The sequence below is a fragment of the Loxodonta africana genome, chromosome 8 (assembly GCF_030014295.1).
Source record: "Loxodonta africana isolate mLoxAfr1 chromosome 8, mLoxAfr1.hap2, whole genome shotgun sequence".
NCBI lineage: Eukaryota > Metazoa > Chordata > Mammalia > Proboscidea > Elephantidae > Loxodonta > Loxodonta africana.
Window position 1 is genome coordinate 115,100,184 of NC_087349.1, and position 27,070 is coordinate 115,127,253.

A 27,070-nucleotide genomic window follows, 5' to 3' on the forward strand; every position below is an offset into this window, starting at 1 on the left:
ATGTGATTTGGAGGCAGTAGAAAATTCGATAAAGACTTTTAGAGGCATTTTTTTTTTTATTGTTATAGTTTTTGCATGTAGACAAGTAAATATTAAAGTGTCATTTAATTTTCCCTTAGCTCTTAAATTGACTGACTGCCACTATTTATAGATTTCAACCAGTCCTGAAGGGGCTTATTAATGCTACTTTCCATAAAACCATGTCCTTGGATAAATTAACATGCCACATGAAAGGATTTTCTACTACTGGTTATAGTGTAGAAACAACAGAGTATTCCAGCTTTTGACTCAGGAGCTGATAATTAAGGAAAAATGACATACTGACAGTGATGGCTTTATATCTGACTTTAAAGAATTCACAATTGTCTCTATGAAAATATGAGCAAATGTGTCCAGCATGTATGAACACTGAATGAGAAAACAATCAGCACATGTGAGGGAGGGTGTAGTTGTACAGATTCATGGGGATAATGATCCACCAGTGTCCATTCTAGGATATGTGCAGATGGAGTGTAGTGACAGTATACGGAGAAATGAATCGCTGAAGCCCATGAGGTTTTACACCAGCCCCATCCTATCAGGAAGCCTCACGAGCTCGCGAGATAGACGTTTCAGATCTTGAGTTAGGACCCAAAGTGCATTGTCTATAGAAATCAACTTATAGATTGCGATTTTATAAAAAATTAAAATGATCATTTTGACTCTATAGTTTATATACACAATGGTTAATACTGTTTTTTAAGAATGATCTGAGAGTCTTTCATTGATTTTATAAGAATATACTGCAAGCTACACAACTTATAAATAAATGCTTAGAATCATCCATTTATAATGTTGTTTTATCAACAATATCAAAATAAAGAGCAAAGGAAATGAATGACCTTATAAAACGCAATAAAATGCCTTTAGAGATTTGTTACAAATGGATTTTGATCCACTTTTCCGCAGACAATCTATTCTGTGGATGTTTTTTCCCTAGGTAAGTAATATTATTTATAATTTGAGGGTAGCAATGCCTTTCTCTCTTCCGTACTATTAGAACCACGAAGATGGAAAGGCTCCTGCCTAGTTTCCTCTTTGGCTCTAGAAAAACCTTTCTCTATCCTTCCTTTTTGTTTTGGAGCTAAACCCACCTTATATGATTCTGTCCCCTAGAGCAGACCTCTGCTTTCGAGTTTCTCACCATAGAGGTTATCTACCTTGATCTGTGTTCCTCCCACCTTAATTCATTACTGACATCCCTAGTGGTCCCTGTCGTATTAGAGATCTGATGAAGGAGAATGGAAAATTGTATAACTGCTTCTGCTGATTTCAATTTTCTCTTCAAGCTAAAGCCAATTAATGGCTCCATAGTTTTCTGTTTAAAGGCTAGGCATATTAATACAGATTAGTGTCAACAGTAGAGCTCTAAAAATCACCAAAATAGATTGTTGCCTCCATCGAATGCGTAATAAATGTTTGCATACATCACTCCTTCTATACAAGTATGATACACAGCAATAAAAAGTAACAATGAAAAATAACACCACCCATTCCCTTGAAAGTCAGCTGAGTTCTGGAAGTCCAGCCATGTAGAAGTGAGCCTGTGCCACAGAACCACATATTCATCCCCTTTTCATTTTAAATAAGAACAGAGTGCATCCTTCAGACCTGGGGCCTCTGTGTCTTTCCTAGATTATTTTCTCTGCCTTGGAGTCAGCGGAACATCTAGGCCCCTAGGAACTTCTGAGAGATCAGACTTCATGCCAACAGCAGGGAGTCAGGAGATGGAAGCTTGATCAGAGTCAAGAACAGCAGGAATGAAAAGGATTGGCATATGGGGCAGAGAGGAGTGCAAACCAAAGTCCATTCCCATAGGCAACACAGGGGGTGATGTGAAGCGGAAGGATGGATTAAGGCAGAGGCCACTGCAAGGCGTGTTACATTGAGGGGGCAGATGGGGTGAAAGAGCATGGCCAGGAATGAAGAGATATGTCAGCAGAATGGGATTCAGTCTGACCTAGAGGCCTGCTAGGGATGACACCCACAAAAGCAACTTGCTAATGAGAATGGCCTGTTGGAGAGGGGTGTTCTTAGGAAAAGGTATTCCCCTCACAGGGAGAAATGCTCTGTAACCACAGAGTCAGTCTTCAGGGCAGCCTACTGCTCCAACACTTTGAAAGTAGCAAAACCAAATTTGTGCCAGGGATCACGAGTATCACCTCAGATAATACTCCAGACATGATCTAGTCTGAGAGCGCAGTCAGCCACTGTGGCCAACCCTACCCCATAGGGTCTGAACCCAAAGGTAGGAATGTCTGCCCTTCCTATTGCATCACTTTGACAAGATACATTTTCATTCATGCATTCATTCATCCAACCATCAATTCTATAATTCATCAACAAAGAGTCACTGACTAAGATGCTAGGGAGGCAGCCATGACCATCTTAGTCAGTGTACCCTCACTAATGGAGCAACAGAGACTGCGGCTTTCTGTCACTTATTGCTAAGGCTGGGCCTGGCTCTACCACAGTGGCATAATTATTTTTGTTAATTAGTCAGTTTTACTTTCTGGAGTTCAAAGACAGTGGATACTAGCACATTTCCATTTAATGCCAGTTGGGAATGCAACAAAATAGGCCTGAGTGAACATTCTGTCCTTAAGAGTGCCCTTGAAGAAGTGATGCTGATATTCACTGACCTGAGCTTTGGAGATGATGGCCAACAGACGTGGCATGATGGTAATGAGCATGGTGCAAAGGCCACAGATAAAGTTTAAAGAGATGTAGGAAATGAAAGCTACATCTGAACTTGAGAAGATCCTGGACAAGAGATACATCCATGGAAGGGTTGCATATCTGACAAGCAAAGAGAAAAAAATAATGTTTAGTTTACTGTAATGTGTATTTCTACGAAGGCTGAATTATAGATGAAATGGTATTGGCTTGGTCATTTTTCTCACAAAGTAAACAGAAATACACTTTTCTTAATAAATCTTAGTCTTTTCTAAAGATAATATTATTTCTAGGGCCAAAGACACTGTACTATAATGGAAAGAACATTGGATGGGGTCAAAACACATGGCTCACATGTGTGCCTGGACTTGCAAGCTCTGTGACCTGGGGCAAGTCAGTTGACTGTTCCTATCGTTGCCTCCTTTCCAAGCCTGGACCTGGTCCTTTGGTTTGACTCTCTTCAGTAAAGCGAGGATAAAACTTACTTTGTTGCAGTGGAAATTAAATGATATCAAGACTATGGAGAGATATAGAGCTCCATTTGATTACAAGGCATTAAAATAAGAACTGAAAGCTCCTTTTCTGCGTCCTTGTGTCATATGTTTCCACACTGTTCTCTCATAAGGATGGGTGTTATAATCACGAGTTCATAGAGAGGGAAATACGAGTTAAGAAAGCTAAAATACCCTGACTGAGGTTCCACAGCTATTAAGCAGTGATGCTGAAAATGGGATTCAGATTGGTTTGCCTCCAAAACAGGGTAGTAAGTGGCATCAATGAATATTAAATCCTAGAAACCATCCTGAGAATCAGATGACATCAAGATCTAAGAAGTCACCCATTGATCTTTCTTTCTTTTCCCTTCATCTTTGAATCAGGTTTCATTCATGGCCAACTTCCTTCATCTTCTTTCTGTCAGTACCCTGTACCCCATTAAGGGAAATTGGCACTTTGAGTTATGGTACAAAATACCAGTAGAGAATGCATAATAAATGTTTATTTTTAAGTCATAGCCTTTCTCATAAGACTCACATACATATGGGGTCCTCACATGTTCTCTGTACACTCCTGATAAACTTGTCAGTATTGTCATAATGGTTTATTGGTGTTACCTGTAATCCCTCAGTGCCTTCTAAATGACTGAGGTTTCCCTGATGTGTCAATTAGTTTTTAATTTATGAGACTTTAAAATGAAGAGAGATGGTAAACCCCAGCTTTTTTTTTTTTTTAAGTGTAGTTCCTTTTTCATGTGAAATCTATGACATTGGAATGTGTCCCTGGGTCAAACAGATAAATTCTCGTGTTTCAGAAAATGGAACACAGTAAAACCTACAAAAGCCAGAAACTGTGTGAGGCAAAAACCAGTTGGAGAAGAAAAACTCACATATTTTCCACCAAAACAAGCAATGGGAAAGCGGTAAGACTACTTCCTGTCGAAGGTAGAAAATTGATGAGACCCGGAAAAAGAAGGCAGTTCAGGCTCTCACAGCTTTCACTGCATACATAAAATAATGTTATACAAAAATCACATAGTCTTTCAGAAACTTTACTCAAAGGTAATCTACCTCATAATTTAGGTGTGAAGAAAATGATTTTACAGTACACAGACTGATGTGAGAGCTTTAAACAACTGCTCTAAAAGAGGCACTGTATCAAATAATTAAATTAAAACAATTATCAACAAGGTAAATGTCTTAGTTACCTAGTTTCACTATAACAGAAACATCATACCAAAAACAACCCATTCCCACATGGGATTGTAACCCCAGGTATAGAGGTTAGGATTTACAACACATATTTTGGGGTGGACACAATTCAATCCATAACAGTAAGTCATAACTTTTTCGTGCTAGGTATAAAATAAAACACTACAGAAAGAAATCAAATCCCCCAGGCATGCCCCCTCCCACCGCACTCCCTGGCCCGTTTTGAGTATAAATCAAGTGCTACTCATATGGCTGCTTGGAGAAGAAATGAAACAATAGCATTGAAAGTGTTTTTGAAACAGAAATATAAGTATTAATAGCAGATTGGGAGTCTATTTTGGGGCTCTAATTACTGTAAAGCCAGGCGCTTCTTGGAAACACTATGGGGCAGTTCTACTCTGTCCTATAGGGTTGCTATGAGTCAGAATTGACTCGATGGCAATGGGTTTAATTACTGTAAAATTCATCCTTAACTTGAAACTAATGATTCAAACTCTATATTCTATAACAACAGGTGACAACTTGGTTTTCTTTTCCTTGTAACAGCCCTTTAAATAGCCAAAGGTAACCATTGTGGTCCCCCGATGGCTCCACTACAAAAGACCAAACATAGCCAGTCTTTTCACTGCTCCTTGTATGTCAACATATACAACCAATTCTCTCTATTAAACGCTGCAATGTGGGGCCAGGGGAGTTTGGGTAGCAGTATTTACGCAGCATCTGATGAGATCTGCCTGGTACAAAGCACAGCACGATTACCACCTCCTGTGATCAGAACCTCTGTATCCAATAACGCAATCCAAGAATAAAGTGACCTCACTATCCTGCTACAAGTCTGGAATCCCCAATCTGTGCTAGAGGGACCAATTAACACCTCGACCCTGGGCCCTACTCAGTTTGAGATAATTCAGAATCTGTACTTTGTGACTCATTACATATCTAGTCCATACTGGGCTATGCCATTTAAATATTTAACAAGTAGATCAAAGCGTTATTTAAGAAAAAAAAAAAAAAAGAATCAGAGATAAAGACCTAGTCTTAAATGATGCTACCAGAGAGTTCTCATTGGTACATGAAAGAAACATCTTTCAGTGTATCTTTCCATCAACTATGAATCCATCCATCATCTTCTTTTAATACATTTTATTAGTTACCTTTTCAAATACTTGTTCAAATAATTTGTTAATACCAGCATATCAGAACTGGTAGTCTTCCATTTTTATTTTTATTTTTATTAGAAAGAAATTAAAGTGGTTTATATGGTATATTTTTGGTGAAATTTATGGTTTTTGATAATCTCCATGCTTTCATTAAAATATAATACGATGTTACTACAGAATTTGCTGGAAATTGACATACTGTTCACAAGTATTCTAGACTTTGTGGGAGGATTTCCCCCTTTTGCCAAGTGGCCTTTCCTCCACACTGCATAGATTTTCCAAGACCCCAAACACGATTCAGTGACCTCATCCTTACAATCTTTTAGCACCAAATACGCAATTTCTCTGAGTCTCAAAGATTCACTTTGTTTAAATTACCTAGACTCTCTTTTCTTTCTGATATTTTTAGACTTATTTTCCTCATTTTGGTACTAATTCTTCAACTTTTCAGCTTAAATATACAGTTTTTCTTGATAAAGAAAAAAAAATTGTTAGCGGGTATTTCTTTTTTAATCTCTTCCAAGAAGAGATTAAAGGCACTGATAAGGCATTTGATTCACTTATCCTACCCCTTATTTGTCCTTATCCCAAACTGTTAAATGACTCCATTTTATGTCTGAACCTGTCTTAGGTTCCAGCTCATTCTGGGATTCCAGCCTTCTGATACCAGTGGTTCTTATGGGGGCAGAGGGGTGAGCCCGCTCTGATATCGTCACTCAGAGATGGCCAACACACCCTCAGAGATTGCACACCCTCCACCAGGCCTGGAAACTCCTCCACTCTGTCAAAGACCACAACTCATAAAGGAGAATCATCATTTTCAGAGTTATGTGTGTAGCTGAGCTCCCATGAAGAACAACAACCTTTTAAAATTTGAATTCCCCCATGATGCTCCTGTAGACTCTTTTACATGGGATCAGCATACATCCACATACAGTCTGAATGAGATTTTTAGTGCCCCTTGGTTTCTCTAAGCTACCTGAAGTGTGTAACACCTGTTGGTGTACAAATACACTTCAACAGACTGATGAATCTCCTGAAACTCTTTGAAAAATGTTAGAATCATGCTTGTGGGGAAAATTCTTAGCTGAATTCAGATTTGTAAAGGGGTTCACAACCAAAGGTTAATATAAAAATTTCTGAAAACATGTTTGCTTTTTTTAAGAGTCTCCAACCATTTTATTTTATCTAAGTTTTTCCTTAATATTGGAAACCTGCTCTTCTAAAGTTCAAAAATGATTGTATAGCAAAGTCTATTTTACTCACACTATTGAGGCATGATAACATCATTCAACTGGATCAATAAACTGAAATCATACTATTTTCTCAGAACTGGGAATATGTAAATAGTTATAAACAGGTACCTAAACTTCCAACTGAGAATAATAAATGTGTTTACTATGAGCACACTTTATAGCTAAAGACATAATATCATCTAAATATTAAAATAATTCTAATAGTGACAATAATGGCTAAAGTTAATTTAGTGGAAACTCTGTATTAGTCATTAAACTTGGTTTTCCTATGGACTACCTAATTTAATCTTCACAGCAACAGAATTGGAGTTTTACAAGCAAGAAATGGAGGACTAAAGAGAGTAATTGATTTTTCCAAGGTCACAGAGTTAGCAAGTGACAATATCCATATTCCCAAGCAGGTCTGTCTACCTACCTTGCTTATCATCTATCTATCTATCTGCCTGCATGTCTGTGTGTCTATCTATCATTTATATATTTTCTATCTCTGTCTATTATCTATCTGCTTATCTTTTATGTATTTTCTACCTTTCTATTATCATCTATCATCTATCTGCCTGTCTGCCTATCATTTATGTATTTTCTATCTTTCTGTCTATTATCTATCAATCATTTATGTATTTCTATCTTTCTTTCTGTTTATTATTATCTACCTACCTACTTACCTACCTATATATCTGTCTGATCTATCCATCCATTTATCTAATAACAATATAAACTTGTTTAAGAAAAATTCTGTCCCCTAATTAGATGTTCTAAATAACTGTGAATAGCGTACAAATCAGAACCTAGAGGTCCTCACAGTCATTTTATTTATCTTTGGCTTAAAAAAATGGCAGAACACTTTGTTTCAAAAATTAACCTTAAATTGTAATAAATCATATGTTAGTTATTTTACCACCATGTGTATTAGCAAGTATCTTTCACATCCTTAGCCTGGATATAGACACACATACACGGCACATAATTATACATTCCTGCAACTGGGTGGTATCACTGTGGAACCACTAACAATGATTCTTATTAGTGAGCATAAATGAGGTTTGTATAAAACAACTCTTCTACTTTTGCTCTTTTTCCTCTAAGAGAAAAAAAAAAAAAACAGAATTTGGACAAACCATGTCCAAACTACTCATATCACAGAAGAGGAAAAAATTATGCCACAGAGCTTCATGAGAGAAAGTGCCCAAATGCAGTTGCAGAGCTAACTGGATTACAAGCTTGAGCCCTCAGATTAACGTCAAAGTGAGAATAACAGAGAATCCATTTCAAGCTGCACACATTTGTCAAGCAGCTTAAAGGGCTTTCGGAGACAGGGCCAGCGCCATCTTCATTATGATCCTATCAGCCCTCCCTGCCTCCATGGAACATTCATCATCTTGCCCGAGCTTGTTTCCTTGCCGTCCCTTGTAGAAGCAACATAATTGCTTGAAAGGGGAGAAAATCATGAAGTCGACAGCAGGTTCAAAGCCGTCCTCAGGGTTTTCACTTCCAGAAAACAAACCATAATTCTGCAGCAGTGTCTTTCATCACATACCCGAAAAGTGCCAGCAGGAGGGCTGTGGCTGCCAAGTTCTCCCGGAAAGTAAAAGCTGATAACTGGAAGGCAAAGATAATGGCAACACACAGGCAGACTGAAACCAAGTAAAAGAGCTGAGAAAAGAAAAAGAAAAAAGGGGACCTGTTAGATCAAAGGAACATATTTATCGTCATCTACATATCCGGAAGTTTTAGTTTCACCTTCCACTTGAATGTATTCCCTTCGCAATTATTTTGCAGATTAGAAATTTTGTAGCAGTGGGATTAGCCCTGGGAGTCCCACACTCATCATCTTAGGGAAGGATCTTGTAGGAACCACCCCGCTGCAGCCATGGAGTTTATTCTTACTCATTGCCGCCACATGTGTTACCAGTAGAACTCAGCTCCACAGGATTTTCTTAGCTGTAATCTTTATGGAAACAGATTGCCAGGCCTTTTTTCCACGGCACTGCTACATGAGTTCAAACTGCCAACCTTTTTGCACTACCTCGGGACTTTATAGGAATCCAGACACCTACAACGAAGCCAGACTTCCTCCACACTTAGAATGAGAACAGATTCCTTACCCTGGTCTACAAACCCCTGTGTGGCACTCTCTGCCTCCCTGTCCAACCCCACCTGTGGAGTTCCCAGACAAGGACGACCATGGCCTCCCTTGGATGGCTCCAGCACACCAATCTTGCTCTTCCCTTGGTGCCTCCGGCTGCACCTATTGGTACACAATATCATCCATGTGGTTGGCCCCTTCTTATTTTTCATTTTTCAGCTTAATGTCACCTCCTTGGAATCCTTCTTTGAGAACCTGATTTAAAGTTACCTTCCACCACATTATCCTCTTTTGTCACTAATCACTAGCCAGTTATATCTTGTGTGTGTAATTTGTTTTTGTTTCACGTCTGCTTCCTTTCATAAGTTCCATGAAGAAAGAGACCTTCTCTACTGTGTTCATTGCTTCGTGCTCAATGTCTCAGACACACCCTGGCCCATAACAGAGCCTCAAAAATATTTGTTAAATGAGAGATTGAAAGGAATAAGCAGGAGGTGACTGAATAAAAGTGAAACAACAGTCACTCAAGAACCAAGTGGTTCACCCTGTCCTTAAGGCAAGCAACACATGGTGAACAAGAGGTGGGTTTGGAGGGAGGGATAAGGGGATAATAAACTGAGAATTGTAGAAAAGACAGGAGACTCTGGTATTTGGAGGTTTTGGATGCCCCCTGGTGTCCTGGAAATGTGGGCCCCTGATGTGTACTCATTCTCCTGGTACCTCCTTCTCCCCTTTTCTCTTAAAAGACCTTGTTCATTAGACATCATTAAATGGAAGACATGGGAGAATAGAGAGGCCAGTGGTCATGTGTGGCCTCGGGAACAGAATTGAGCCCGGAGTCAGAAGTTGACACCACAAGAGATATGACCCTGGACAAACCACACCCTCTCTTCAGCCTTCAAGAGTATTCCTCTGTAAAGACGAAGGGCCTATGAAGATGAGGGGTCAGTATTTCTCAGTCTTCTTTTTTTTTTCCCCTTTGGCTTGGAAGAATATAAATTTATTTCTTAGAGTTCTGGAGGCTAGAAGTCCAAAATAGGGTATCAGCCATGTTGATTCCTTCTGAGTGTTCTGAGAGAGGAGCTGTTCCATGCCTCCCTCCTGGCTTCTAGTGGCTGCTAGCAAACCTTGGTGTTCCCTTGCTGCTTGTAGATATATCTTCATGTGGCATCTTTTCTCTGTGTATGGGACTCTGTTCTTCTGCGTATCCTCTTACTTTTAAGGAAACACCACCCAGAATGTATTATGATTAGGGCCTACTCTACTCCAGCATGGCCTCATTTAACTTAAGTGATAACATCTACAAAGAAAAAACCTATTTCCCCAAACAAGGTCACATTCACAGATAACAGGGGTTAAAATGTCAAACCATTTTTTGGGGAGACACAATTCAATCCATAAAAGACTAAGATTCGAGAATGTGTACATTACACTGAATTTTTTTATTCAATAGAATTCATCATACTTTTTTTTCTTTTAATTAGAAAACAACAGAAATTTATTCTCACAGTTTTGGAGGCTGGAAGTCCAAAATCAAGATGTCAGCAGAGTTATGCTCTCTCTGAAGGTTCTAGGGGAGAAATCCTTCCTTGTTTTTCTAGCTGCTGATGATCTCAGGTTTTCTTTGTCTCATACATGCATCACGCCAATCCTTACCTCTGCCTGTGTGAGGTTCTTTCCTCTATTTTTTCCCTATTTTTAGAATTTTATTTTGTTGTTGCTGTTGAGAATACACACCGTGAAATATACACCAACCACTTCTACATGTGCAATTCAGTGATACATTACATTTTTCAAGTTGCACAACGCTTCTCACCCTTCTTTTCTGAGTTATTCCTCCATCGACATAATCTCACTGCCCCCAAAGGTTCTCATCTAATCTTCTGAGTTGTTGCTCTCACTTTGATCTCATATAGATAGTTCTTAAAAGAGCATAATGCTCAATGCAGACACTTTTTACTAGCTAAGCTAAACTATTTTTTAACTTGATTTTGTGTTTATTGTGGAGAATACTCACAACGAAACATACACTGATTCAACCATTTCTACATGTACAATTCAGTGACATTGATTACATTCTCCCAGTTAGGTAACCATTCTCACTTTTCTTTTCTGAGTTGTTCCTCTCTCATTAAGATAAACTCACTGCCCCCTAAAATTCCTGTCTAATGTTTCGAGTTGCTGTTGTCAGTTTGATCCCATATAGATAGATCTTAAGAGTATAATGCTCAAGGAAGACCTTTTTTACTTAGTTAGGCTAAACTATTGTTTGGTTTTAAGAAGACTTCAGGGGATATTTTTGGATCAAGGTTTAAAGATTATCTCAGGGCAATAGTTTCAAAGGTTCATCCCCCTTTTGTTCATGATTCTTCCATGGTATCTTTAATCAAAATTCTCAGTAATGGCAGCAGGGCACCATCCAGTTCTTCTGGTCTCATGGCAAAGGAGGCAGTTGTTCATGGAGGCAACTAGCCACACATTCCATATCCTCCTCTTATTTCTGACTCTCCTTCTTCCTCTGTTGCTCCAGCAAATACAAACAAATAGTTGTGCCTTGGATGGACACTTGCAAGATTTAACACCCCAGGTACCGCGCAGTAAACTAGGAGGTAGAACAGAAGCACTAGACTCATTGATAGGCCATTTAACTAGGATGTACCATGAAACCAAGACCTTAAACCTCCAAACCAAGGAACCAAATCCCATGAGGTGTTACACATAAGCAGTCTTAGCTGCTACTCTTTTTCTCTTTTATTTTTTGTCACTGTTATAAATATATACTATAGCTGCTAACCAAAATGCCGGCAGTTTGAATCCACCAGGTGTCCCTTGGCAACTCTATGGAGGAGTTCTACTCTGTCCTGTAGAGTCATTATGAGTTGGAATCTATACTCGACAGCAATAAGTTTGGTTTTGGGTATCACACAACTTTTGCCATTCAGCTTTTTACAGATGTACAACTTATTGGCAGCAATTATGATAATTGGGTGTGTAACCCTACCCTTAATCAATGTGATTTTTCCTCCACTGTTAATCTTCCCTTTACCCCTCCCTCCTGTCCCTGGTAACTAATAAACTTTGATCTCTATATTTCTACCTTTTCTTGTCTTTTGATATAAGTGAGGTTATAAAATATACGCCCTTTTTTGACTGACATTTCACTCAACATGTCATCAAGCCCCATCCACATTTTACATTTTAGCATGTATCAGAATTTCTTTCTCTTACCAGCTGAGTAGTATTCTTTTGCATGTATGTACTACATTTTGCTTATCCATTCGTCTGTTGATGGACATTTAGGTTGTTTTCACTTTGTTGGCTATTGTAAATACTACTGCAATGAACATTGCTGTACAAGTCTCTGAGTCTCTGCTTTCAAGTCTTTGGTCTATACCTAGGAGTAGAATTGCTGGGTAATATAATAGTTCTATTTTTAGTTTTTCAGAAACTGCAATACTGTTTTCTACAGCAGCTGTACCATTTTTCATTCCCACCAGCAATGGATAAGAGTTTGAAAATCCTTGCCAACATTTGTTATTTTCTGTTTTTCTTTTTTTAAATCTTAGCCACCTTAAAAAAAAGAAAAAACACTCACTGCCATGGAGTTGATTCAGGCTCATAGCCACCCCAGTGGGGATTAAATGATACCTCCTTGTGCTTTTGATTTGCATCTCTCTGATGGCTAATAACACTGAGCATCTTTTAATGTGTTTGGTGGCATTTGAATGTCCTCTTTGGTGAAATGTCTTTTGCTCATTTTATTTTTGGGTTGTCTTTTTGTCGTTATGTTGTAGGAGTTTTATGAATAATTTGCTTATTGTATTCTTATTGAATATATGGTTTCTGAAGATATTTTTCCAGTTTGGCAGCTTGTCTTTACTTTTTTTGTGAATTTTTTGATGAACAAAAGTTTTTCATTTTTATGAGGCCCCATGGAAACCCTGTTGACATAGTGGTTAAGTGCTACAGCTTCTAACCAAGAGGACAGCAGTTCGAATCCACCAGGCACTCCTTGGAAACTCTATGGGGCAGTTCTTCTCTGTCGTATAGGGTCGCTATGAGTCAGAATCAACTCGACAGCAGTGGGTTTGGTTTGATTTGGATGAGGCCCCATTTATTTATTTTGTCATTTGCTGTTTGTGCTTTTGTTATTGTATTAGATAATACATTGTTAAAAACTAGGCCTGACAACATTGCCCCTGCATTTTTGTCAAAGTATTTTGTAGTTTTAGGTTGTACATTTAGGTCCTTAATCCATTTTGTCTTTGTTTTTTGTGTATGGTGTGAGGCATGGATCCTGTTTCATTTTTCTGGATGTGAAAATCCAATTTTCCCAGCACCATTTATTGAAGAGACTCTTCTTTCCCTCATCAAATGATATGGCACCTTTGTCAAAATCAGTTGACCACAGATGTGAGGGTTTTATTTCTGGACTCTCAATTCCATCCCATTGGTCTATGTGTCTATTGTTATAACAGTACTAGGCTGCTTTGATTACTCTAGCTGTGTAATATGTTTTAAAATCAGGAAGTGTGAGTCTTCCTACTTTGTTCTTGTTTTTCAACATTGTTTTAGCTATTTGGAGATGCTTTCCACTCCACATAAAGTTGAGGACTGGTTTTTCCATTTCTGTAAAGAATGCTATTAGAATTTTTTTTGAATATATTGATCACTTTGGGTAGTTTTGACATCTTAGCAATATTAAGTTTTTTAATCCATAAACATGGAACATCTTTCCATTTATTTGTCTTCTCTAATCTCCTTCAGCAGTGTTCTATAATTTTCATTGTATAAGTCCTTCATGTCCCTGATTAGGTTTATTTCTAGGTATTTAACTTTCTTAGATGCTCTTGTAAATGGAATTGTTTTCCTAATTTCCATTTCAGATTTCTCATTGCTGGTATACAGAAACTGAGCTGACTTTTGTTTGTTGACCTTGCTCCCTAACTTTGCTAAAATCTATTAGCTCCAGAAGTTTTCTTGTAGACTCTTTGGGATTTTCTACATATAGGATCATATCGTTAGCAAATAGAGATAATTTTACTTCTTCTTTTCTAGCCTGGATACTTTTTATTTATTTTTCTTCGCTTATTGCTTTGGCTAGGACTTCTAATACAATATTGAATATAAATGGTAAGAGCAGGCACCCTTGTCTTGTTCCCAGTTCCAAGCGTAAAACTCAGTCTTTCTCCATTAAGTATAATGTTGGCTTTTCATATATGCCCTGAATTGTATAAAGGAATTTACCTTCTATTCCAATCTTCTTTAGGGTTTTTATCAAGAAAGGGTGTTGGATTTTATTATGCTTTTTCTGCATCTACAGAGACAATCATGTGGTTCTTTTCCTTTGTTCGTTTGTTGTGGTGTATGTATTACGTAGATTGATTTTATAATGTTGAATCATCCCTGCATTCCTGGACTAAATCCCACTTGGCCGTGGTGTATGACTCTTTTAATAAGTTGTTGGATTCTGTTTGCTAGTGTTTTGTTAGAGATTTTTGCTTCTATATTCATAAGAGATATTGGCCTATATAGTTTTCTTTTCTTCTGATGTCTTCATCTAGTTTTGGTATCAGAGTTATGTTTCTTCATAGAATGAATTAGGGAGTATTCCTTCCTTCTCTATCTTTTGGAAGAGTTTAAATAGTAATGATATCAATTCTTCTCTAAATATTTGGTAGAAATCCCTAGTGAAGCCATGTGCTCCTGGTCTTTTATTGTTGGGAAGTTTTTGATCACTGATTCTATCTCTTCACCTGTTATGGGTCTGTTGAGACTTTATATTTCCTCTTAAGTGCATTTTGGAAGTCTGTGTAGTTCTAAGAATTGGTCCACTTCATCTAAATTATACATTTTGTTGCCATAAAGTTGTTAATAATATCCTATCATAATTTTCTTTATAGTTCTGCTGTAATGTTCCCTTTCATTTCTTATTTTGGTTATTTGCAACTTTTCTCTTTGTCTGTCTAGCTAAAGGTTTGTCAATTTTAATGATCTTTTCAAAAACCCGACTTCTAGTTTTATTGATTCTCTCTAGTGTTTTTCTGTTTTCAATTTTATTTATTTTTCCTCTGATGGACTTGATGGCAACAGGTTTGGGTTTTTTTGTTGTTGTTGTTTAATTACTGAAGTGACTTGCTTCTGCCATTTTGTTATTTCTTTTTATATGTCTCAAGCCTTCTTTGTCTTTGTCCTTTACTATAGCTTGCTTTTGTGTTTTGTTTGTTTTTGTTGGGGGGGGGTTATTGCAGTAAACCATTTTGGTTCCTTTCTCTTTTCCTTTGGATTTTTTTTTTTTTAAGATATTTTCTTATTGGTTACCATGAATATTATATTTAACAGCTTGTATTATAACATCCTTGGATAAACTGGTACCAATATAACTACCAACCCATTGTCATCGAGTCGATTCTGACTCAGGGACCATATAGGACGAAATTGAACTGCCCCATAGAGTTTCCAAGAAGTGGCTGGTGGATTTGAACTGCTGACCTTTTGGTTGGCAGCCATAGCTCTTAACCATGCCTCCAGGGCTCCAATGTAACTACAGTAACATGCAAAAACTTCTTTATCTATACCATTCCTCTACCTCCGTTTTGTTTTTGTTATCCTTAATTGTGTCTTTTATGTCATGTGCTCTGTAACATGATTTTATCATTGCTTTTTATATATTTGTTATTAAAAAACAGGAAGGACAAAACAATTGAAATTATCAAGCATGAATACATTATTATCAGACCTTATACTTGTCCATGCAGTTCCCTTTATTAGGGATCTTTCTTTTTATGTATAGCTTTTCCCTTCCATCTACAGAACTCCCATTGGTTTTTTGTTTTTTGTTTTAGGGCAGTCTGATGGATATGAACTATCCTGGTTTCTCTTTGCCTGGGGATGTTTCCATTTACCCTCATTCTTGAAGGACAGTTTCACTGGGCATAGTATTCTTGGTTGACATTTATTTTTCCTTTTAGCCCTTTAAATATATCATTTGGCTGCCTTCTGGCCTCCAATGTGTCTTAGGAGAGATCATCACTTAATCTTATTGGGGATCCTTTGTATGTGACTGTTTGCTTCTCTCTCACTGCTTTGAGGATTCTCTTTATGTTTACTTTTTGAGAGCCTAACTATGATGTGTCTTGGTGTAGGTCTCTTTGGGTTTGGGCTCTTTGAGCTTTTTGGATTTGCAGATTCATGTTCTTTGTTATGCTGGGAAAATTTTCTGTCATTATTTCTTCAAACATTCTTTCTGAACTTTTCTCTCTCATCTCCTTCTGGAACTCCCATGATATGACTATTAGGTCTCTTGTTGTCCCATAATTCTATTAAACTTTGCTCAGTCTTCTTGAGCCTCTGTTCTTGTCGCTCTTCAGCTTCTCTAATTTTAACTATAATATCTTCTAATTCACTGATTCTTTCTTCTGCCTGATTAAATCTGTTGATAAGTTCTCTTACTGTGTTTCTCATCCCAGTTATCGTTGCTTTCAATCGCAATATCTCTTTTTTAGATCTTCATTTTGTTCTTGCATTGTTCTCCTTATTTCTTTTAGATTTTTGTCTGTGTTTTCCTCTAGGTCTTTAATTATGTTTAACATTGTTAATATTTTTTTTAATTATTAAATTATTTTAAAATATATATTTTTTAAATTATTCTGTCTTCCCTAGATCTGTTTTCACTCTCTTCATCATACGCATTTGGATGGACCATCATTTATCTGTTCATTGAGTGTTTTGTGATTTTCTGTTGGATCATTGGGCTTTTTGAGGGTGTTGTCTTTCTCAGTTCTTGCCCACACTACTTTCTGCAGAAAAAAACTCCTAGATGAGCAGAGCCTTTGACCTTGACTTACCATTTCCTCTCCCCCTCCTTGATAGCCTTCTTCCTCCCTAGTTTAATTAGTATTCAAAAGTTCCAGATTTTGGTTTTCAGCTTTTAATATTTTCTAAACACACCACAGAACACATTATGGTTGATCTGTCCACCAGCAGGCACTGCCACTCAGGTAAGATATCATGCCGTAATCAATCTCTCCAACAGGGAGCTCAGTATACCCTCTCTGGTTATTACTCACTTCTCTTCACCGTTTCTGAAACCATGTTTTCAGTCAGAAAACCCACACCCAGGAAGCCCTTTTCAGGGCTGGGTGGTACCCTCCAGTTTTGACTGAGGCTTCCTTCCCTGCTCCGTGTGGTCTGCTTATATCTGAGCTGGCATTCAGTGGAAATACAGGCAGACTTTCCTTCATCTCAGGAGGAGGAGTAATTGGCAGTCCCCAGAACAAGAGATTGGTCTTGTTTGTATCAGAGTTCCAGTGGTCTTGTGGTGGTTGGGGGAGCAATTTCTACTCAAGTGCTTCTCCTCCTGGCTCCACTATAGGGAACCTTTTGTAGGAGTTCATATTAGTCCAGCATCCTACAGTTACCAGGTGAGAAAGGAGTTAACATGCTCCAAATGGACTCCCAGGGAGGTCTGCCTTGTTGCTATCAGAGCCCATCCCACAGTATGTTAGCTGTGTGTGTAGTCTCCACTCAAGATGCCTGCTTTCTAACACAGCAGCCTCAGTCAGCAGCCCTCAGCACTGACCAAAAGGGGGAGCAGACAGACTGGGACTGACTCCCTAGGAGGTCTGTCAGAAGCCTGATTTCAGAAGCCTGAGCTATGGTTGGTTTCAGAGGGTGCACAGGGAAGAAGGTAAAGTGTTGACTATAAGGGGCCTTATAGACTCCATGACAGGGGCCTTCTGTAGCAATTCACAGTAGGCTTGCAGTGACAGTGTCTGGGTTGGGGGAGGTGCTGGCACACTCCATTGGACCCCCCAGGAAGGTCTGCCTTGTTGATTTTAGAGCAGAAGCTTGGGGTCCTGTCTCTTTGTTCAGGCAGGTGGTGTGGTGGTTAGGAAAGCAGGCCCTTTCACTGAGGCCATTCCCTCAATTCACAGCAGAAATTCACCTGCATTGCTGGGGGAATGGGAAAGGGAAGTGATTTTCCTAGTGTGGGACTCATTGTTGATTCACTGATTCTGGCTTGTCTGCATTTTCCAGCTATGTTTCTCTGCTCCCTGATTCAGAATCTTTAAAGTTGAGCACCATTTCCTTTTTGTATTTCTTGTTGTATTTGTGGGGGAGGGTCAGAATGACGGCCTGTTTATACAGTCAGCTTTCCAGAATTCCAGCATTTCTCAGTCTTACCTGAGATTCATAAATTGTCTTGGTGCCTACAAAAAGGCATATTTCTAAGTCCCATCCAGTTCTATTGAATTAGAATCTTGACGAAGAGGCCCTGGGGAGTTATTATTGTTAATAAGTGTCCAAGTAATTACTATGCCTGTGCTAGCTCATAGAGAAACCTGATTAGACTAAATGATCTACTCAAATGTTGAGGCAAGTTAGGTATGACCCTTGTAAATTGTATTATGGAAAGATACAGGTTATATGTTCAAAAAGAAATAAATCAGTTAAATTCTAAGCTATTGCAAAAGAACAAGCATTATATAAGACCAGTGTTTAGTATTCCAGGTCCTGTCGGGCAGATGCTACAGGCAGAAAGTAAGGCAGGTAACGTAGGACCTGCACAGGGCAGGTCTTCTATGAATGCCAGGCCCTTTCTCTCTTTCACTAGAGCATGGGATGAAGAATGCTTATGAGGACAAAAATATGACTTACCAATGGAAATCACATTTGTAACCTCTGAGAGTAGACACTGATCATTGATAACAGCACTCTATCATGTTAGATGCGTTTTTTGATTCAAGATTAATGGCTTGGACCATAGGAAACAGCACAACAATACATCCGTTATTGCCCTGTTAAGGACTGAAGAAAATGGCCTGAAAGGTTTCCACCGGAAAACTGAATATATAAAGGAAAATTCCTTATGCACAAATTTGTAAATAAGGCAAAGGCCTCACTAAAGTTGGCTTTATGCAAGCAGGTGATGTATCATTTCCAATTATTTTTATCATCTCATATTCCACCCCTCAACAAGAGCGTGTCAAAGGTGATTACTTTCTCATGAACCCAATAAGAAACTCTGCGTTTCTGAGCAGGCCCCTTATTTTCAAGATCTCTCTCTGTGGTTAGTCAATCTTTCCTCTTATGGAGTAATCCTAAATGGTTGATGGTGATAAGAAAAAGGTGCAACCTGAAATGGTCTTACCATAAGCACTTGGTTGTTTCTGAAATGTGGGCAGGTCGAACTCACCAGCCCCTCCATGGGAGAAAGATGTAGTGATCTGCTTCCATAAAATTTACAGCCTTGGAAACTCCACGGGGCAGTTCTACTCTGTCTATACAGATACTATGATTGGAATTGACTCAATGACAATAGATTTTGGGGGGGGTTCTCTTGTGGATTGGTCTGAGGTAGACAGAGCCACCCCCTCCCCTACCCACACACTTAAATAGTTAACCAGGTAAAGGCACACAAGTTCTCATTCCAAAATCCTACCATGTCATACAGGAAGTTAGTGAACCAGTACATCCTGTAGCCAAGGCCACTGATGTGCTGTAACCTTTTGGCTCCGGTCACCCTGTCCTTCACCACGGAGCTTCCAATTGATGCAGTCAAGATGGAGAAGCCCAAGACAATGCAGAGGGCAACACCACACTGACGGATGCTCTCCAGGCTGTAGGCCAACAAAATAGCTCATCAGATGATAGATAAATAACTCTTTGTATTAACAATCAGTAATAGTAATAACAGTGATAAAACTCATTCATCAAGAACATATGTCTGAGCAGCCATATTGGCTAAGGTCATGTATACTCTCAAAAATCCTCTCAACAACATTTTGAATACATATTATTATTTCCAGTTTACAGAAGACAGAATCAAGGATCCAAAAGTTGAAGGAACTTTCAGTCTTATCTCAACATCTATCCTTAAACAGTAAGCTAGACTCCCAATTAAAATAAAAAGAAATTCCCAGGGTGTCATCCATGGAAAATTGCAGCCTTTAGCCATACAAGACCACTTGGTTCTGTAACAATATTGCCACAGGGAAGCAGTCTACAGCTTCACCCATCATTGATCCATCTCTGAATTCAGTCATTCAAAATACCAAAAAAGATTTTATAATAAATCAAGGGGTTTTTGTAATAATGTACACTGTATACTTTATGGGTTTTTTTTACCTAGAGCATTCTATTCTCAAGTCACTTAGCAGCCTCCTCTACAATCAGGTCAAAGTTGAGGGATATGATGAAACTTCACGTCAAACACAGTCTACTATCACCTGCCTTTTTGTTTTATAACAGACATTAGTTAGTCTTTACCTAGAATTCTGGGCATGCATCAGAGATCATTAGTGGGAGAATCTGGAAATCGGTATATGAACTTGAGGACAGACTTGAGGTGAGAATGCCCATTTTAGCACACTTGTGTTTTTCAATTCAATTTGGCAGGTGATATGAAGTACACAGAGTTCCAGGGTTGTGAAATGGTTAATATGTTTGGCTGCTAAACAAAGCATTGGAAGTTTGTGTTCACCGGAAAGACCTGGTAATCTATTTCTGAAAACTCGGCCATTGGAAATCCTATGGACCACAGTTCTATTCTCACGCACATGGGGTCACCAAGTGTTGGCAACTGGTTTTATAAAGTATATAAATAATACTTTATTTTATTATCAGTTTTTAAATTAAAATCTGTCAACAACATGATAGAAGAGGCAAAAAGAGAAGACAAGGTATAAGCACTGTCCCTTTACCAAGAAAATGAGGCTGACACTTGATTCTGCCCATAAAGAGCACTGACTTCATTTCTGCCTGTGACCCTCTCTGGACAGCAAGGAAAGTCTTACCTGAGGAATTGTCAAGGTGGCATTACTATGTTTACCTGTTTAATATTTCAACCCAAAATAATGTTCTGGAAAATGTTGGTTGGATCCCATAATCTTGAAGAACTCATTCCCTTAGGAAAATTTCTACTTAGAAATACACTTGAATGATATGTTCACCATTTTAAGCTCAGTCAGCTGGTGTGTTTTCTCTTTTAATAATAATTTCCCTCACGTTTTGCAAAGAAATGCCCAAGTTCTGTGTCATTAACTATATATGCCAAAACCTTTCAGGACAGGCTAAAAGGTAGACAAGAGATCAGAATTACTCCTAAGCAACCTAATGATTTTACTCCATAGTCTGGTCATTTTTAGTGAGCTTTCCCGCCCTCCCCCAGAATTCTTTCAACTCACATCTTGTCCTCGTTCAGTAAGGCTCCTCCATATGGGTGGCTATAGAGTGTTATTCCTGTGAAAGACAATTGAAAAGTGAGTGTCAAACATGCTGAACAGACAGCCCACAGCCAAGCCACATAGAACCTCTGTGTCCATGAGATATTTTTGTGCTTTGTTCAGGCCCTGGTCCATAGCACCAAGGAATAGCAAATTACCTCATTGACTTTGGCTGGTTCAGGTTGGAATTTTTGTTGTTGCTGTTGTTATCAAGCATAACAAGTATGTATTGAATATGCATCATATGATAGGCACCACACTAACATGTTACCATATTTTATTGCCTAATGCTTATAAGTATTCTATGGCCTGGGTAATATATTATCCATATCTTACAGCTGAGGGAACAGATTCAAAAGGCTAAATAACGATATACTAAGAGAGATCACTTGATGGAACAGAGGTCAATATCCAAAAATCCACCTCTATAAAGCCAGGTCTAGATGGATAGATAACCAGACCACTTCACTGGCTTAATTTTGTTTTCTTTTGGTTTGTTTTGATTTGTTTATTTTGTTTGTGCATGTGTTGTTGTTGTTGTTGATAGGTACCATACAGTCAGTTCCAACTCATAGAGATCCTATGGAAAACAGAAAGAAACACTGCCCGGTCCTGTACCATCCTCACATTCATTGTTATACTTAAGCCCATTGTTGCAGCCACTGTGTCAACCCATCTCTCTGAGGGTCTTCCTCTTTTTCACTGACCCTCTACTCTACCAAGCATGATGTCCTTCTCCAGGGATTGGTACCTCCTGATGACATGGCCTTCCTTGAGTGTATAGGCTTTGTGTGTTAGTGTAATACCAACAGCCAATATGGAGAAATTGCCATCAACTTACAAATTAAAAGCATTTTATCACAAAGGCTGTTCATATTGCACATGTCCTCTTCCAGAGATACTCCTCCCCAGCACATTGCAATCACTGTTGTATCAAGAAGAGCTCCATAGCTTCAGGAAAATAACTTACGTTTCATCTTAAAGATATTATGACTCATGTGACTGGTCAAGTTTCCCTTTTCTATTGGTTGCTTGACATATTTGAAGCAATCAAGCTAAATAAGTGACTTGCATATGGAGATCATTACAGGATACACAGGTATCTACCACTATTTCATGTTCCCACTCCAATATTTTTCTTCTTCTTCTTTCAACTCACTGTTAATTTATCTTATCATTGTATTTTTGTTTCCTTATAATGAAGCATTGAAACTTTACTTAATACATGCTAAAAGATGGATGGAGCTCAAAGACATTATGCTGAGTGAAATAAGTCAGTCACAAAAAGACAAATATTGTATGACCTCATCTATATAAAAAGACAAGAAAAGGCAAATGTATAGAGACCAAAGTTTGCTTAGTGGTTACTAGAAGTGGGAGGAAGGGGGATAAGGAAGAGTTAACAGTGATGGAAAAATAGCACTGATTAAGGGTAGGGTTGCACAGCTAATTATTATAATTGCTATCAATAAGTTGCACACCTCTAAAAAGTCGAACCGGCAAAAGTTGTGTGATAGATATATTTACAGCAATGACAAAAACAAAACAAAACAAAAAGCTGCTGAAGTTGCTTATGTACAATCAAAACCTCACGGGATTTAGTTCCTTGGTTTGGGGGTTCAGGGTCATGGCTCCATGGGACATCCAGTTAATTGGCCTAATAACATGATTAGTGTTTCTGTTTACCTCCTATTTCATTGCGTAGTACCTGGGATCTTAACAGCTTTCAAGGGGCCAGCCAAGTCACGACATTGGTCTTCATTTGCCTGGAGCAACAGAGGATAAGGAGAGACAGGAAGAGGAAGAGGAAATGGAATGTTTGGCTAATTGCCTCCATGAACAACTGCATCCTTTGTCTTGAGGTCAGAAGAATAGGATGGTGCCTGGTTACCATTACTGAACATTTTGATCAGAGATTCTATAGAAGAATCCTGATCAAATGGGGGAAAAGAAAAAGCAGAACAGGTTTAAAATTCTCATGGACTCCAGACTTTTTGGAGCCAATAGGGCTGGATGAACCTCAGAAACTATTGCCCCGAGATAATCTCTAAAGTTTAGAAGAAAAATATCCCCTAAAGTCTTGCTAAAACCAAACAGTAGTTTAGCTGAACTCATAAAAAATGTCTGCCTTGAGCATTATGCTTTTTTAAGAACTATCTATATGGGATCAAAGCAACAACAGAAACTCGAATGGCTAGCAAGGAACCTTAGAAAGCAGTGGCTTTATGTTAATTGGGGAGTAACAACTCAGAAAATGTGGGTGAGTATGGTTGCACAATTGAAATGTAATCAATGTAACTGAATTGTACATGTAGAAATGGTTCAATTGATGTACGTTTTGCTTTGTATATTCTCAACAACAACAACAAAAGAGACACTAGAAGACAAGGCTGCAAACGTGCTTCTGAAAAGTCACAGACTTGAAAACCCTGTGGAGCAGTTCCCTCTGTTCACATGGGGTTGCTGTAAGTTGAAATCAAATCAATAGCAGCAAACAAAAACAACATGCTTGAAAAATAGTTTTCTGGGGTGAAGACTTCTTTCTTCCTGTCTATATCACACTAAGGATGTTTAATATCACCCACTAGATGATTGCTAACCGGGCTTACCAGAAGAATGACTAAATTAGTCTTTGAATAAATTCAGCTGGGATGGTCCTTAAAAGTGAGATGGTGAGACTTTGGTTTGCTTACTTTGGACACAACATCAGGAAAGACCAATCATTAGGGAAGTGGTTGGTGACGTGGAGGGTCAGCAAAAACGAGAGAAGCTTTTCATAAGATGAATTGACACATACAACAATTTTGCAACAACAGGCTCACACATATATACAATTGTGGGGATGGCACAGGACCGGAAAATGTTTTGTTCTATTACACATAAGGTCGCCATGAGTTGGAGCCAACAAGATGGCAACTAACAACAACAATAATAATAAAGCGTACATGAGAGATGTCCACTCTACGACATGGAGGACCACCTGCACAAAAGTGTCATTCTGTGCTGTCAGAAGAGGGGGCATGGAAGTGAAGCACTGTAGATGGAAGCAGAAGGCTCAGATTCATAGAGTGATTTGTCCATCCATCAGCAATGTGACCTCAGCTAAATCACTAAGCTGCTCTGCACATCAGTTGGCCTCTTTATAAATAGAACGTCAAATAAAATTATGATACTCTATGTGATTGATGAGATAAATATAAGTGGGAAAGTTTACATCTATGGGCATCCATACAACTATGACAGGCAATCACCACCATCTACTTACAGCCTGAGATGCCATTGGTTGTGATCTCAGTTGGCAGACTCACTGGCAGTTGACTGCACACCTAAAACTATTTCTGGAGAATAATTATCGAAATTACCTCTCATCTCTAGACACATGGCATTGTTGATCTCTGGCTGAAAATTTAAACTCTGAACTTCTACTCATCCTTCCTGTCTGTCTGGCTCCTGTCTACTGATCCTTAATCCAAAGGTCATCCTGCAGTTCACTGCTTATTTTGACAAAATTTCTTCCAATGTGTGGACAGTCATAACCTATCAATAGAGTAATTCATCAAAGAGACCCATGAGGGCCTTTGCAGGCATATGTTGCCCAATAGATCTGATGATCATTGCATGGTACAAAGGTCAGCAAACTTTTCCTGAAAAGGCCCAGATAGTAAGTATTTTAGCCTTTGAACAGTCTCTGTTGCAACTACTCAATTCTGTCATTATTGTACAAAAATAGCCAAAGATAATATATAAGCAAATGTGCATGGCTGTGTTCCAACAAAACTTTATTTACGAAAAACAGGTTTCAGGTAGGATCTGACTCACAGATCGTAGTTTTCCAATCCCTGACATAGTATATTAAAAAGGAGACGTAAACATAACATTACAGGACTAAACCTAGAGTGCAAAGCAAGTGAGCCATCCATCCTAGACAGGCCCTCCCCACTTTAGCTTGCCCATGCACCCTCCCTAGCAGGATTGTTTCCCCCATCTAGCAGAAACACAAGCATAGCTAGAACCTAGCTCTGGGCTCTCTTCCGTCCATGTCCTCATGCTCTTCTTGGGCCATCTCCCTTGAATGTAGTGTATATATCCTTGACATCTCCCCCTGAGCACCCTACGGTGTATTAAATCCAAACAAAGTCATCATCAGCCCAATCGATGTCCTGCCCCTTTAGCTTTTCCAATACTGTTAATGTCCTCATCATCCTCCCACTCACCTAGACAGAAAGTGAATCATCCCCTTCTCCCCCCTCTTCTTTATCCCACATATCCAAGAAGCTGCCAAGTTCCATCACTTCACCTCCATTGCCATTGCTCCGTACAGTCCTCATGCTTTCCCTGGACCAGCACCACACACAACACTTCTCAGCTCGCCTCTCCCCCCAGCTCATCTATCATCACTCTAGCAGCTCTAGAGAATTCTCGAAAGGAAACAGAAAAAAAAAGAAAGAGTCTGTATTCTTTAACTATATGTAGATGCCTGTTAGAATAAAGTCCAAAGCTCTCATTTTGTCGTATTCTCCCACTGTTCCCACTTAAAAAGCTGGATGACTATCATTTTTCCAATCTCTGTACCTGCAGCTTGTTTCACCTTTTCCTCATGCCTCTTTGTCCAAACCCTCCTGCCACTCCTACTGCCATCTTATGCCTGATGAATGATTTCCTGCAGGACCACAGAGAGGCCTCAAGAGGACGGAGAGGCAGTTCTCAGATACTGAATCCTTACGTACCTGGGAACAGACAGAAGAGGCTGAAATCCAGAATAAATGAAAATAAACCTGGCAGTCACGTGCTGTCTGCTGTTTGTGACATTAGGGTTGTTGTATAAATCATTGTGGAGCAACTCCATTATTTGGGTGTTATTATAAGGAAGCCCCTGAAGAGCAGCGCTTCCCAGCTGTGGCTGGTGGCGTAGATGGGATTCAGACTTTGGTCTGTAGCCTCCCCACCTAACTTCTTCCCAGCATAGCAGGCAGCCTCCTCTCATCACATACATTCTGATTTTCCAAGAAATATATCCACATGGTGGAAAGGAGATTGGGCCTGGAACAAATGTCACTGCCCTGCTCATTCTGAAGCTAAAAGCTGCACAGACATTTTTTGTGGAATGTTTAATAGTAAAACATTAAGCTACCAAGGTTGGGTCTTTATTCGATCAGGTTGTTTTAGTATCTTCCCTTACCCATTAACGTCACTGCTGGAAAGTTAAAAGCACTGCTCTAATATTTGTTTTCTGTATCCTCTTTCCTCTGTTATAAATTTATTGCCTATCATTTGAGCACACAGCCTAAATTCATGTAGTTCTTTTAGGGTTTTAGTCTAGGAGGCAGGAGAGTACATCTGGTCTCCCATCTCACCGTGAAATGATTGACTGCTTTTGTGGTTAGGAATTCCACCGTGTGTCAAACCTTATTCTGGATGCTTTCATTATACATTTTTTCTTTCGTTACTTTGATGATGCAATTCTGCATTAAACAAGCCAGTAAAATGTGTATGCATTTCTCTGTGAGTCAGCTTACAGCATTTTAGAATTGTAGATTTTTACAGGGTAAAGGAGCCCATAGAAGATCTAGCTTGGTCACACCCTCATCTTCCAGGTGCAGAAACACAGGTCCAGGGGAATGTGTCCACTTTCCTGGAGCCATGCAACCTGTTGCTGACGTGGGCAGAACTCCTGGCTCTGGAATCCTAGAATCGCACCTCTGTCATTGACTGTCATGTACACAGCACTGAAAATCCTGCCTCTGCATTAAAAGTCACAGTAGTGCAATGACGTGTGTAATGCAGACATAAAAGCCTCAGATACAGCAGCAGAAGAAAGAGATGGTACGTTTCATGCAACAAGCTTTAGGAGGGAGCCTTTCCACACTGTGGCACTTGAACCATAGCCTCCTGGGCTTTGTCTCCACCCTGGGTCTGAGAA

General features: G+C 39.0%; 1 protein-coding gene across 1 annotated transcript in view; it reads right to left on the reverse strand.

Moving 5' to 3' along the window:
• The window catches only part of ABCA13 (ATP binding cassette subfamily A member 13), a 572,876-nt gene that overhangs the window by 99,327 nt on the left and 446,479 nt on the right, over positions 1-27,070 (reverse strand). Inside the window, 4 exon segments of the mRNA XM_064290236.1 lie at positions 2,682-2,838; positions 8,375-8,490; positions 19,368-19,545; positions 21,112-21,166. Coding sequence (XP_064146306.1) covers positions 2,682-2,838; positions 8,375-8,490; positions 19,368-19,545; positions 21,112-21,166 — 506 coding nt within the window.